This window comes from Chrysochloris asiatica, unplaced genomic scaffold, assembly GCF_000296735.1.
Source record: "Chrysochloris asiatica unplaced genomic scaffold, ChrAsi1.0 scaffold00423, whole genome shotgun sequence".
Classification (NCBI taxonomy): Eukaryota; Metazoa; Chordata; class Mammalia; order Afrosoricida; family Chrysochloridae; genus Chrysochloris; species Chrysochloris asiatica.
Window position 1 is genome coordinate 1,086,959 of NW_006408941.1, and position 13,732 is coordinate 1,100,690.

A 13,732-nucleotide genomic window follows, 5' to 3' on the forward strand; every position below is an offset into this window, starting at 1 on the left:
GATTTTGCCAAAGTCAACCCTGCTATGAAAAACATCCTAAAGGAAGTTCTGTGGACTGAGAACCAGCAAGAACACATAACAACTACAGAATAATGTACATGGGAGTATTAACCATGTACATTGAGTCAAGCACAGAATAAAATTATAAGAACAGAGAAAAAGAACCATGAACTGCCAACAAAACAAACAAATCTGTGATGGAAGAAATCTGAATCCAGCCAGAATGCTCCTTATAAGCCAGGATGGCCAGATTTGGCATCTCGTACTTCAGGTTTATTATCAAGAGGGACCATTCCTGGAGAAGGACATAATGCTTGCTAAAGTGGAGGGTCAGCAAAACAGAGGAAGACCCCCAATGAGATGGATTGCCGCAGTGGCAGCAGCGATGAGTTGAAGCCTTAACAGTGATTGTGAGGATGGTGCAGGACCAGGCTGTGTTTCATTCTGTTGTGCATATGGTTGTTAATGGGCCCAAAGTGACTTGATGGCATCTTACAACAACATAGCTAACAAAGCAGTGAAAGTTAGCTTTTCTGCATTCACCTATTTTGAGAGTTTTGTATTCTCAAAATACCATGATACAAGAAAGAAGAAAAATTGCTTAGACACTGAGCCTAACTCAGCATCAGAATGATCAGCCTAGTTTCCAGAAACTGATGTATCCAATCAATTTTACATGTGACTGTTAGAAAACATTTTTTTTTTCTCTTTGATGTGAATTTTAAAGCATTGTTGTATTAAAACCTAATATTATGGAACAATATGAAAAATGGTGAGTTTTTAAGGTCAGTATGAAGTTTTTTGTTTTTAACTTTTTATTGTCAGTTGGGTGAAGGTTTACATCAGTTTTACATTCAACATTTCATACAGATTTTGTTTCATTGATTGCAGTACCCTCAATGTAACATAACTTATCCCACTTCCTCTGTGTTGTTTCCATTTTAATTTGTTAACTATTCTGAAATTTGTTCCTGGTACTGCCCCTTTTGATCTCAAATGCCTAGTCATATTAAGGTACTTTCCTGAGTATTCTTGTACCCTTTAGAAACCTGTCTATTATTTGACTGAAAATTGAGTCCTGGCAGTGGGGTTGAGATAAATTCAGTTCCAATCCTGAAGGGTGACTAAGGACTATAGTCCCGGGGTTCTACCAGTCTCTATGAGACCAGTAAGCTTGGTCTTTTTTCTGATTTTGACTCAGTATGAAGTTTTTATACAGGGTTGCTAAGGGTCGGAACTGACTTTACAGCACTTTAACAATGACAACAATGAAGTTTTAAAAATATTTTTACATTTGGTGAACCTCAAGCTATTCATTATACTGTGCTATAGAGAGACTCTGGTAGCGTAGTGATTACGAATCAGGCTGCGAATCGCAAGGTCAGCAGTTCGAAACTACCAGCTGCTCCGCGGGAGAAAGAGGAGGCTTTCTGCGCCCATAAAGATTTACAGCCTCGTAAATCCTGTTCAGGGTCGCTATGGGTCGAAACCGACTCGACGACACTAACAACAACATAGAGGGACTTTGTATGGAAAAGTTCTTGAGAAACATGATTTAAGATTGAGTTGACTGACATAAGAAGCTGGTATTACCAGAGTTATTAAGACACATTAATTCCCCTTTATATCACTGATTCTACATATAAATCTCTCAACTTCCATCGCTCACATGCTTGTATGTAACCACAGTCTTGATAGACCAGAGTGACCATAATAGACACTTGTTGAACAAGACTCATGGTGTTTAGAGACAGGGTGTTTTGCATTTTGGCACACTCTGGTTTCTCACGGAAAGCACTGTCATTTTATCTGTTCATTGAGTGAAGGGACTAGTGAAGGAGATGGTGGGGTTCCTTGCCCAGCTAAAACAGCTTTCCCCTCTCTACCACTTTTTCTAGTTCTGTGCTGTTTTCACTCTTGCCACCTTTATCCCATGCCCACATTTCCCCAGTTGCCAGGCCCTAGTATGCAAGAGGAATTCTGGTGTGGCACTGTAGAATAAAGCGCTGGACCGCAAGGTTAGACTGAACCACAAGGTTGGTGGTTCAAGCTCACCAGCCGTTTCTTGGAAACCCTATACACGTTTTTATACAGGGTCACTACAAGTTTTTATACAAGACTCAGTGGCAGTTATCAACAACAGCAGTATGCAGGGAGCCCTGATGTGACACTATACTATAGGGTAAGCAATAGATTGATAACTACAAGTTCAGCAGTTCAAACTCAACAGCCGCTCCTTGGAAACCCTATACCAGGTCACTATGAGTCAAAATTGGCTCAATGGCACTTAACAAGTATGCAGGTTATCTTTTGTGAAGTACTATAAAGTTAGTTCTGACTCATGGTGACCCTGCATAAGGTTTCCAAGGAGCAACTGGTGGGTCTGAACTGCCGACCTTGTGGCTAGTAACTCAGTGCTTATCCTGCAGTGCCAAACCAGGACTCCTAATGCTGCTATAACAGAAATATAAAAGTGACTTTAACAAACATTTATTTTCTCATAGTTACGAAAAACCTCTCACCATCAAATTTCGTTTGCCTCACAGCAACTCTATAGAACCAGGGTAGAGCTGCTCCCTTGATATTTACATAGGAGCCCTAGTGTGGCGCTGCAGATTAATGCGCTGGACTTCGAGGTTGAACTGTGAGGTCAGTGGTTCAAATTTACCAGCCGCTCCTCGAAAACCCTATACAAGGTCGCTATGAGTCAGAACCAACTCAACAGCACTTCACAACAACAACATTTATAAAAGCAGACTGCCATATCTTTCTCCTGTGGAATGGCTGGTAGGTTAGAACCGGCCTTTCAGTTAGCAGCCAAGCACTTTAACTACTGTATCACCAGGGCTCCTGTGTCACAGGAAGCTAGAGATCCAAACTCAGAGGACTAGCTGACTCTAGGGGAAAGTTTTTTCTCTCTGTTGGCTCTCGAGGAACGCCTTCATCCTTGGTGATCTTCTTGTGGCTTGGCATCTGTCGTCCCCCATTTCTGTTTGCTTCTGTGAGCCTAGTCTGCTCCTTATATATCTCAAAGGTGATTGGTTTAAACACACCCTACACTTAAATAGCCTCATTAACAGAGAAACCTATATTCCCAAATGGCATTACGTCAGGATTAGGATTTACAACACATTTTGTGGGGAGAGACAATATAATGCAAAGCATTGGGCAGTGCCCTAGTCCTCCTAAATCATCAGTTGAAGATTTTGGCCCACTACATCCTGGTGTGGCACTGTGGGCTAATGTGCCAGACTGCAAAGCTGTTTGAACTGCAAGGGTGGTTCAAGCTCACCAGTTGCTCCTTGGGAACCCTATACAGGGTCGCTATGGGTCAGAACTGACTCGATGGCACTAACAACAACATACCCACTGAAGGCCCCTTTGAAGCCTTTAGACCAGTTCAGAGTTCAGTAGGGTTTCTTTTAGGTCAGGCCTGGTTTTTGTAGACTGCCTAGAAAGTACTGTTATAAAGAATTATCCAACTAACTATGTCCTTCCTTCTGCCTCCCCTCCCCCCCCAACAGACATAACCAGTGCGGTGCAATCCAAGCGGAGAAAATCCAAGTAAACGAGCTGAATGGTGACTTGATACTTGTAAATGTGTGTGAATTTTACAAAGAGCAATTTTGAGCTGTGACTTTTCTAAATCCATTTCTGTACAGTTAGTCATTTTAATAATGTGGCCCTTTTCCTAGTCCCTGCAACCTGTTTCGTAAAGTGCAATGGGAAAAGGTGGGTTATTGAGCCCTTTTGGTGTTGCAAAGTAAAGTTCAAGATTTCTAAAATGTTGCCATGTATTGACAGGAGCTAATGCCATTATAAATGTTATTAGTTTTTACATTTCCTAAGCAGCCTAGAGTACAGGGTGAGCATTTTTAGATTTTCTGATGATGTATTATGCTGTGGAAGTATTGTTTGTGAATAGCAGTAGTGGGGACAAAAGCAATCTTCTCATTTGGAAATGTTGTAAATAATTTTATTATATAGTGTTTTGGATGTATTTGTTGTAGAAATGGACCAGTGAATAAAGAGAATCTAAGGGTTTGTACAATGTGAAATACTGAATGTGTTAAATAAATGTCATTGTCCTAGACATAAAGGTATGTTATTGGTAGGGGGTGACTGAATGAGCAAGCTCTGTCTTTGAACCATAAATGAACAGACACAGGCTTTTTTTTAATCAGAATCTCAACTTACCCCATCCAACCAGAGACGTCCTCCTGGTAAGCTAAGAAAAATGCATATACTTGCTCACTCAACTTATTCAAGGACAAAAAAACCTGTCAGCAGCCTAGAAACGCTTTTTCTTTACTTTGGACATCTGCTTATCAATGCACATGATGGACTACTCCCAAACAACTGTGTTTACATTTCCTCTACTCAAGAAATCAGCCCAGGCTGACCAGAAGACTTTATACCAGTATCAAGACTTGAGCCCAGTGTAGGTCATATTTCCACTTTCAGTCCAGTTCTGTGGTTAGATGGGACAGCTCCCAAATAAAAGGGAACAGTTTGTACTATAAAAACTTAAGGTGTCACTCATTGCACTTCTTTGGCTGCCCTGTTTCTCACCTTTATCGGGCCTCAAGGTGACTTATCAACATGCCTGGGTTTTTCCCTTTCCTGCTTTAATTCTTACCTCACAATTTGTACAGCCTTCAAAGCCTGTAATCAAGAAGATTCTGCTTCTTGGGGCCCTGTCCTTGTTTGGGTATGGGCTTCAGTGTTCTGCTGTAGCTCATAGGGCTAGACTTACACTCCATCCCTTCCCCTCGAGTACTTCTTGTCCTTGATATAACCCAATGACAAAGACCAAAACAATTGAGTTTTAATAGATGTGAGAATAAGCTTGAGAATTATGTCACGCTCTTATTCTCATGTCTATTTCAACTGCCTCAGTATCTATGTCTTGCATTATAAGGATCCTCTAAAAGTAGTTATCTATGAGTCAGATCCCACGTTGTCTGGCTCTGCTCCCAGCAAGCTACCCTCTTCCTTTCTCATATGACAAACAAGACCAGAATCAAAGCCAGCTTAATAATAATACCCTATGCCAGTACCATGCTTAAGATTACAAAGTGCTTCCCATAGTTGAGCTCAGTTCAGGCAAAAAGCATAATGTGCTTTAAATAGATTTTTATTTGTTTATATTAATTTTTTTTTCTCCCATAGAGGAATAGCATTACAATCTAACAATCAGAATCCTGTTACATACATACACAGGCATGCCACATGACCGGGTCGAGGTGGTTGTATCCTTGAGTCTGTCAACACATTACACATAATCAACCAAAGTCTCATTTCATCCAACCTCAACACAAAACACCCAACCAGGATGCACTCAACTTGGTTCCATTTGGAACTGAGTGGCAGGGCAAGAGAGAAGGTATTAGAAGTGGGTGGTGGTATGTCTCCATTCATTCCCCTCATGTAAAACCATGTAGATCTGGGAGGCATCCAAGACCTCTGATAGGGTTCTTGTTGCACCTAAAACATGGATCAGAGCAAGTTGATGAGAAGGCTCCAGGCAGGGAGCTGGAGAGCAGGCATACTTCAAACCAGCACCAAACTGCATTCAGATACACATGGCGCTTTTCTGTGGCTAGTCTGGGCAAAGCTGGAAAGTGACAACCAAATGAGGGGAACACTCAAGACTTATTGGAGAAAATAACTGAAAATTGCCCTTTGATGTAATTGGGAATCACATTTTAGAAATGGGGTCCCTCTAGTATACTCATTTTTGGCAAAGTGCTGGTAGTATTGACATTAGTTAATACTCAGTAAACTGCAACAAACTTCTCCAGCGTCTCTGAAAACAGTAGTCAAGACAGACTCTCTAACCCCTCCTGTCTAAGGTTGCATAGGACTTTTGAATTCTGGTTCCCTCGTGTATTCAAGTTCTGTGGTTTAAAAAAAAAAAATCCTGAAGCATGCTCAAGGTGAAAGGCACATACACAGTCAATACAGTATGATAAGGTCTGATGCTTCAGGAGTCAGACTAGCAGGAGACTGAGTAGTGTTGGTTCTTAGAAAACTATATACAATTAAAAGATTGCCACACTCAAATGCTACAGGATCTAAAGGGCAGTACAAAAAATATGCGCCTTGCAACCAGCCAGGTAATAGAGGCTTCTAGAACTACAGGGGCCTCTAGAAATATGAGTGAGGGCAGGGGCTTTTGAAGTTTGAGCCAAATGCCTTATAACTTAAAACTCCCACACCAGAAGGATTATGGATACTATCCAGGACTGAGCCTAGGTCCCACTGGGCAGTGAAGGAGTAGGCAGGAAGTATTGAAGTGAGTTTCAGCTCTCAGAAGTGCTGAAGACTTAAAAGGGTGAGGTGAACAAGGGATAGCTGGAATAAAAGCAACTGAATCTTGGGAGCCAAGTAGCAAGGTTATTAACCACTGGGGCCTAAGGGGTTATAGTTAGTGACCGTGGTCTGCTTTTAGGGTAAATTTGGCTTACTCTCTAGGATAGGAGACCCCAGTAGTACTTTCTTTATCCCCATTCTAACATCCATGGGGCTACTTCCTCCCTATCCCTTGTCCCAAACCCCTACCTCCTATATGAGGCCTGGACTACAGGGTTAGGGAGGGTAGCTGCCTTTGCCCTCATGGGAATGCAGGGTTTTCTGCAAGTCTCAGCTTGACTATGGGGTCTGAATATCTGGAATTAGGGTGAGGAGAGACCTATGTTAGTATGTAACAGGAAATCAAAGTTTAAAGGAAGAGAGAGCACACACTAGAAAAGGACAGCTAGAAAGAGGGAAAGGGAAGCAACTCAGGGCATCCCAAGAGGCTTTTGCTGGTGTCTGAGCCCAAAATTCAGTCCCATCATGAGAAGGTGAAAGCTGGCTGTCCCTGTCCCCTGTTTCAACCAGGAATTCAGGTTCCCTTCTCCAGGTACTTACTAAAGGAGAAGAGGAGGGAAACCATAGGGCACCCATTTCTCCCCAGCTGCCTAGAAAGGAAAAAGAGCCCTGGAGAGAAAATGAGGAAAGGTCCCCTGAAGGCCCTGAACCTGGTTAGGGGACTATTTGGGGACTGGGACAGTGGAACGCCTAGCTTCCTATCAGGAGTGTTAGGCCTACTGGGCAGGTTATGAAATTCAAGGCCAGGCGCAAGGAGAGGGCTGAGCTGTCTTGTGTTGCAATCATTTCACCCCCCCGAGCTTGTCCTCCCTATATCACTGCTCTGCAGTTTTACCCTTTTCCCTGCCTAGAAGCTGTCTGGCTTGCATCCCCCACTAAGCTAATTCTAGCACCTTGGGCATGTGAACAGATGGCCAGGATGGCAGGGCCATGCCCAGTCTCTACTCCTGGGTGACATGTTGGGAAGTCGGGTGGCAAGGTACTAACTAAGCCTACAGACACAGGACTCTGCAGAGGGATGAACTGTCTGGATTTCAGGGAGAGATTTGGGGGGGTGGGATTATAGGAAAGGGAAGTTGGGGCAGACTCCAAGCTATAGCCTGAGAGCTGGGCTTAGTCTCTCTGAGCAAACACAGTGCCAGCTCCCATGGTACCCTGCTCCCTACAGCTTCTCAACCTGTCTTTCCTTCAGTCTACATTTCTAATAGGCTACTTCCTTCCTTCGACTCCCCCCACTAATTCACATCTCACAGTCCTCTTCCACATACTTTACCTTTCAAGCTTAAGCAGCTCCAAGTAGCCCAACCCCCAGGGGAGAGGGAAATTGAGGAAATCTAAAGGAAGAATCCTGAGCCTGAGCCCTTATTGGAGAGCCAGGGCAGCAGCCCAGGCACCACAGATTGTACCTGGTCAAGAGCTGGGATCAGGGTCCATTGCACCCCTCATCCATTTAGGAGAGGCTACAATGGCAGGGAATTTCTAATAGGGAACAAGTGAGTGTAGTGTCAAACACGGGGTAGGGTGAGCAGTGTAAAGTTGAAGGTGGGGGATTGGAAGAGACTCTGGGTAATTGGGATGAGACAGAGAGAAAGGTCTAGAGGGCAAGAGTGAAGTTTCTGGAAAGTTAGAGCCAGGGATGAGGATCAGAGAAGGAAGGGTGGAGTGTTGGGAGGCGGGGGTGGGGCGGATAAAGGATGAGCTGTTGGAAATGGGGACCAGAAAGACAGGATGAAAGACACAAAAGAGGGTTCAGAGATGGATTAGAGGGTCAAACAGAAATCGAGAGAGGGTGAGCGAAGCTGTCACCCCACTTCACACACTCAAGAAGTGGACAAAGGTGTGGTGTCCAGCTGGTGACCACCTCTCGAGCAGTACAATGGCTGCAGCGGAGGGCCTGATCTGGGATGGGGGTCGGGGAGGGGTTCGAGGAGCGGCCTGTGGACGCTCAGTAGTTGAACTGCCGCTGGCACGGCTGGTAGACAAAACTGCCCTGGTGCTTGGGCCGACGCGGTCGGCTCTCTCGGGCGCGGTTCTGTCGCTGCACCACCTTGGCGCTCAGTGTGTGGCGCTCAGCCCGCTGTCGGGCCCTCTGCAGCCGCCGCACCTGGCCCGCCTTCTCCAACAGCGCGGCCCGAGCTGGCAAGGGAGCTGCAGCGTGGTGGAGGGCCCGGGGCTCGCGGCGGGCGGGCACCAGCTCCCTGAAAGGACAGCGTGTGACTCGGTTAGGCCAGACAACGCTGGCAGCTCCCACCCTGTCCCCAACTCCCTCGCCTTGGCCCAGTGCTGCCTCTGCTCCTAGGCGCCCGCTAGTGCCCTTCTGATGAGAGCAGATACCTCTTTGAGTCAGTCCACCAGGAGAAGCCTCCTTGGTTCTAGCCTTTGTGACAGGTAAGCTGGACCCGGGAAGTCTCGGTCCAACTTCGGCCCCCAATCTTCGAAGGCCGCCCTGGTCTCTTAACCAGCCTCTTCAGAGTCCCACATATTGTGCCTGACCACTAACTTACTTAGGCCTCCCAGGATTTCAAAGCCTCGCCCAGTCACCTCACAGGTCCCGCCCTTTGCCACGGAGACACGCCCCCTCCCCTCCCCCCCCATCCCTTCCGTACCCACAGGGCTCCTGGCCTAGCGCTGCATTCCAGATCCCGCCCCTTGCTTACAAGACACGCCTCTCTAGGCTCGTCCCTTGGCCCACTCACCCGTCGCTAAGATGGTCATCAGGCTGGTTAACGTCAGGGTGTGGGGAAGGGGGCGCAGGCTCCAGCACTATGGTACTGCCAGTGACGTAAACGGACATGCTGGGGTGCTCGATGAGGAGGTCCTCCAGGGGGTTGCTCTGGAGGCGGGCAGGCCCGAGTCCCGACCCCTCTGCAGTAAAACAGGCGGGAGGGGTAACAAACCAGCTCTCGTCCATCAAGGAGGGCGCAGGCGGGGGGCGACCCGCAGGAGCAGGGGCGGCTCTGGGGCTAGGTGGAGCCACGTAGCTGTCTACGGGGCGCGGGAGGGGGAGCCATGCGTATGAGGGGCACAGCGGGGAGGGACACACACACACAACGGACACAGGGGGGCGGGGAGAGAAAGGGTATCGTTAGTCAGACCCGCAGCCCCACCCACGCGCCCACGGGCACCCATAGGTCCGGGGTCACCACCTGCTGCCCTTGGGCACCTGAGGTGTAGGCCCCAACACTGTACCCTGGAAAGATAACCCAAGTTTGCTTGGGGAGGGTACCCTGTTAAGCCCCCCATCTGGTGTCACTGCCTCAACCTGGCTTGCGAGAGCTCCCCAATCCTTAGCGCTTTTCCTTCCTCTGCTGGTCCCTCAGTGCTTACGATGACTTTATAGGCCCAGGAGTCAAGAGTCCTGACCCCCAACTCAGGCCTCACCCGGCAGGTCAATGATAAGCCAGCCGTCCACTTCATCTTCCTCAGAGACAAAGGCGCGGGGACAGTCGAGGTCCTCTGGGGGCGGAGGGGCGCTGAAGAAGAGGCTGGTGAGGCGCTGAAACATGGTGGGGGTTGGGGAGTTAAGCGGCCTCGAGGGGGCGCCCTAAGGCAGTGCGGATACCTGGGAAGAGAAGAGAGAAGTCAGAACCACCACAAACTGGAGTTAACCCCTAATCGACCTGGGACAGAACGCAGTAATTCACCCCTATCCTTCAGAGTCCTGGAGTCCCGGTGTGGCACTGTGCAATTAATGCGCTGGAACCACAAGGTCGGTGGTTCAAACTCAGCCGCTCCTTGGAAACCCTATACTGGGTCACTGAGTGGGAACCAAGTCAACGGCATTAACAACTATCCTTCAGAGTAGCGCTGAGAGAACCTCAGGGATGTGTGGGAAGGCCACACATGGTAGGTAGTAAAGAGTTTTCTCATATGCCAAATGACTAGTAATAATAGTGTCCTCCGCGGGGCTCTTAAAATAATTAAATGAGCCAAGCACATCAGAATAGTGTCTCGTGGTTAAGTGTCATAGAATGAATTCCGACTCATAGGATCCTGTATGGGGTTTCTGGTGGGTTTGGGAGGAGTGGCTAGTGGGTTTGAACCACCAACCTTGCAGTTAACAATCCTGTGCTTACCCTACAACTCTACACCAGGACTCCAGAATAGGGCACATACATAGTAAGCCCTCAATAACTTAGTTATTATTGAAAGGTGTTCTAGGGACATGGGAAGAGTGACATATATAACCAGATGCTTCAGGAAACCTTCATGGAAGGTCTGGACATCCAACCTGGACCTAGAAGGGTAAACAGTTTCCCAGACAAGAAGGAATTTACCCAGTGTTGTGATTATTACAATATTGCTAACATTCCTGTGCCAGGCACTATACGAAGCAACTTTATCTACGATGGGGCTTCAGAAAGTTCAAGGAAAAATGGAATTAAAGATAATGTAACTTTCCCACAAACTTTTAAAAGTTCCTTAATATGTTATAACATGTAATCCTCACACCAAAGAGCTCTCGTGGTGCAGTGGTCAGGCGCTCAAGTGGTAACTGAAATGTTGTCCATCTGAAAGATGTGGCAGCCCGCTTCCAAAAGATTATTCATGAGGCAGTTCTACTCTCTGTCTTACAGGGTTACTATGAGGTGGAAGCAACTCAAAGGAAATGGGTTTTCAATCTTCACAGTATCTCTAGGAAGTGGGTATCATTATTATCCCACTTTTACAGGTGAAGAAACTAAGGTTCAGAAAGGTAAGGAAACTTGCTCCTAATCCTGCAGCTGATAAGAGAGAGAGATATGATTTGAACCCATGCAGTCAGATTTCAGAGACAGTACCCATAATCATATTCCATTGTTTTTGCTGGGTTAGGGACTTTCAACCTGGTGGCCAGTGATCATAGTCCACTATCAGGCCTGAAATTGTCTACAGAACACTGTGTGTATGGGTGTGTTTATGGGTATGCACAAATGTATAGCTTCCTGGAAAAAAGACCTTAGTTTTCATCACAATTTCTTAAACAATAATCCTTGACACCAGAGACTACTCAGAACTGTCTGACTTAAAAAGCAATGACTTACAGAATCACTACCATCTCATCATGTAATTGGGTAGGCCTTAGTCATATATGTCAGATACGATCCCAAGGTCCTATTCCCACAAGGTACTTCTCCCCCTCGCTCCCTTCTCATGCTCAGCATCTTTGGCTAAGAAGAAGTTTGGGTTGCCTAGTCCCAGGGAATCAAGAGGTGAGCGAGAGATGATGATAGAGGAAGAGAGCTATAAGACCCCAGCAACCTCTAAGGATGACCACTGAAGATTGGACCAGGACCAAAAACCTCATTCAGTCCTTTTAGGAAGGATGCCCCTTACCAGGAAAAGAGATACCAAAGAGGTATAGACCTGCCCTTCTGCCTACCCCAGCTGACCTCAGGAGCTGCTGGCCAGGCCCCTGGAATGTTCCTTGCACCTAGTCCTCCACATCCATTCCCTACGTATGGTCAATAGTTCTGCTGCTGGACCACTTGCCATGATCCTCTAGGGTCGTTTCTACACTTTCTGCAGAACTCCCTGGGGACATTCTCATACTTCCATTCCCTAGAGGAATTTTTGCTCTTACTGCTAACCCACCTAGGGTATTTCCACACTTGTTGCCACCTTCCCTGGGAATCTTTTCACACTGGCCACAAAATCACGTAACCTCCATAGCCTGAAAATATTTCCCCTCTAGATACCCACAGTGGACTCCAGAGGGAAATGCTGGCTTTCCTTGTACGAAGGGTAGGAGATCTACAGGGATAATGAGAGTGGCTAAGTGTGTGTCCAACACAACCCACATATCCCAGCCCACCTGTAGTCAGAGGGAGTTAGTGACTCAGTTACCAAAAATCCAGAAAGTTGGCCCCTTCTGAAGGAAGGGCAGGCAGATTGGGGACTTGAGGAGATACACCCTCCTTCCAGGAACCTACCACCTCATTGATGAAAGGGAAGTTAAGAGCTGTTTCAGGGACCATCATATTCAACCAGCCCATTTTTCAACCTGAGAAATCAGAGGCCATAAGTCTATCATATGATACATGGCTGAATGGTGGCAGGGCAGACTTGGTTCCTGGCCATAGTCCAGAACATACACAGCAGAAAAACCACAGCAAACAGTGCCCAAGAAGCTAATGGTGTGTGAGAGAAGGGATTCAACAGAGACTGACCATGTCCGAGGCACTGTCCCTTTCAGGGCCCTGCTGCCCACCTATAAAAGGATATCGGGTTCTAGCACCAAGATTTAGCGAGCATTTATTAGAGTACCCACTGTGCACCAGGCTCTGTACTGGGCCTTTTCAAGTTATGATAGACAGAGGTAAGCGAGGCAAAGGTAGGAAGCTCCCTGTTAGAGGTCACACAGCAAGTCAGTGACAGAGGCAGGAGTGACAGCAGCTCCAGCAAGCCAGTGCCCACCCCCTCTCCTGACCACTGGGAGAGCGTCCCGGATTTTCTTTCCCAACCCTGACAGCTTCCTGGTTCTCACATTCCCAGCTCTGCTCCAGGGAGAACCACCCCCTTTAATAACTCCAGCAGCTGTGCCCAGAATAGCACTTGAGCCTGAAGCCACCCCTACCCCAGCCCATCCTTGAGCAAAAACCAGGCTGGAATGGGATCCTGGTACAACCTCTAGGTACATGGACCCAGAGAATCAGAAGCTCTCTTCCTACTAGCCATGTGAGCAGAAAGTGGAAGCACAACCTTTGCAATCACCCACACTTAGACTAGTTCACCTCCCTCCTAGCTGAAAATGCTTAGAATAGGGGAAGTGATGAAGGGTCAAGTAGAGGGAACTCTCTCTCACTCCACACACACCCCAACATCAGCCCTGGAGACACCCTAAAGTAGTCAATGATTCACCTGCCTGTATCCAAAACAGCTAGGAGGAGGTGATTTTATTAGGCTCTGGGACTCCAAGGACAGGAAAGGGTCAGGGTCAACACCACAAGAGAGACCCAATTTCCAAAGATCTCTGGGAAAAGGTTTTCCAAATTGGGATGGTGCTGGGACCAGGGTAGAGACCCAACTGGAAGGAGGATGTGTAGTTTGTTACTTGTCTTGAGCATCTACAACGTACATGCCCATGGCTATACATCTGTCACCCACTCACTCACTAGGTAAGGAGTCTGAATGACACATCCCCTCTCTAGGCCAGTTTCCCCATTCTTGAAATGGGGTCTAAGACCCATGTTCTGAGGTTAGGGATGGATGTTAGGTACAGCAGTACACACAGACCAGGGACTAAAATCTAAGCCAAACCCATTGCCTTCCAGTCAATTCTGACAGAGTAGAATTGCTCCATAAAGGGTTTCCAAGGTTGTAAAACTCTGTGGTAGCAACCACAGTCCAGCTGGTAGTAGGGTCGAACCATCGACCT

General features: G+C 47.0%; 2 protein-coding genes across 4 annotated transcripts in view; one reads left to right on the forward strand and one right to left on the reverse strand.

The window, feature by feature from the left end:
- NCOA6 (nuclear receptor coactivator 6) overlaps window positions 1-4,118 on the forward strand; it is a 108,030-nt gene extending 103,912 nt beyond the window's left edge. For 2 of the 3 annotated variants that reach the window (XM_006876874.1, XM_006876876.1), the window contains one exon: window positions 3,525-4,118. In XM_006876874.1, coding sequence (XP_006876936.1) covers window positions 3,525-3,568 — 44 coding nt within the window. In that variant the 3' untranslated portion in view covers window positions 3,569-4,118. The remainder of the gene's footprint in view (window positions 1-3,524) is intronic. The other variant, XM_006876875.1, reaches the window with a different exon arrangement.
- Window positions 4,119-8,320: 4,202 nt separating this feature from the next.
- TP53INP2 (tumor protein p53 inducible nuclear protein 2) lies at window positions 8,321-9,880 on the reverse strand. Its single transcript, XM_006876877.1, has 3 exons — window positions 9,757-9,880; window positions 9,072-9,360; window positions 8,321-8,573 (listed from the first exon to the last, which is right to left on the reverse strand). The coding sequence occupies exons 1-3, from the start codon at window positions 9,878-9,880 to the stop codon at window positions 8,321-8,323; spliced, it is 666 nt and encodes a 221-aa protein (XP_006876939.1).
- Between the last annotated feature and the right edge of the window lie 3,852 nt (window positions 9,881-13,732).

What these genes read in the sequence shown, in the direction of transcription:
- TP53INP2 (XM_006876877.1), bottom strand. Translation starts at nt 9,880, where the DNA reads ATGTTTCAGCGCCTCACCAGCCTCTTCTTCAGCGCCCCTCCGCCCCCA. An exon ending in GCTTATCATTGACCTGCCGG is followed by an intron (nt 9,361 to 9,756) that starts GTGAGGCCTGAG and finishes CGCGCCCCGTAG; the next exon opens with ACAGCTACGTGGCTCCACCT. An exon ending in GATGACCATCTTAGCGACGG is followed by an intron (nt 8,574 to 9,071) that starts GTGAGTGGGCCA and finishes CTGTCCTTTCAG; the next exon opens with GGAGCTGGTGCCCGCCCGCC.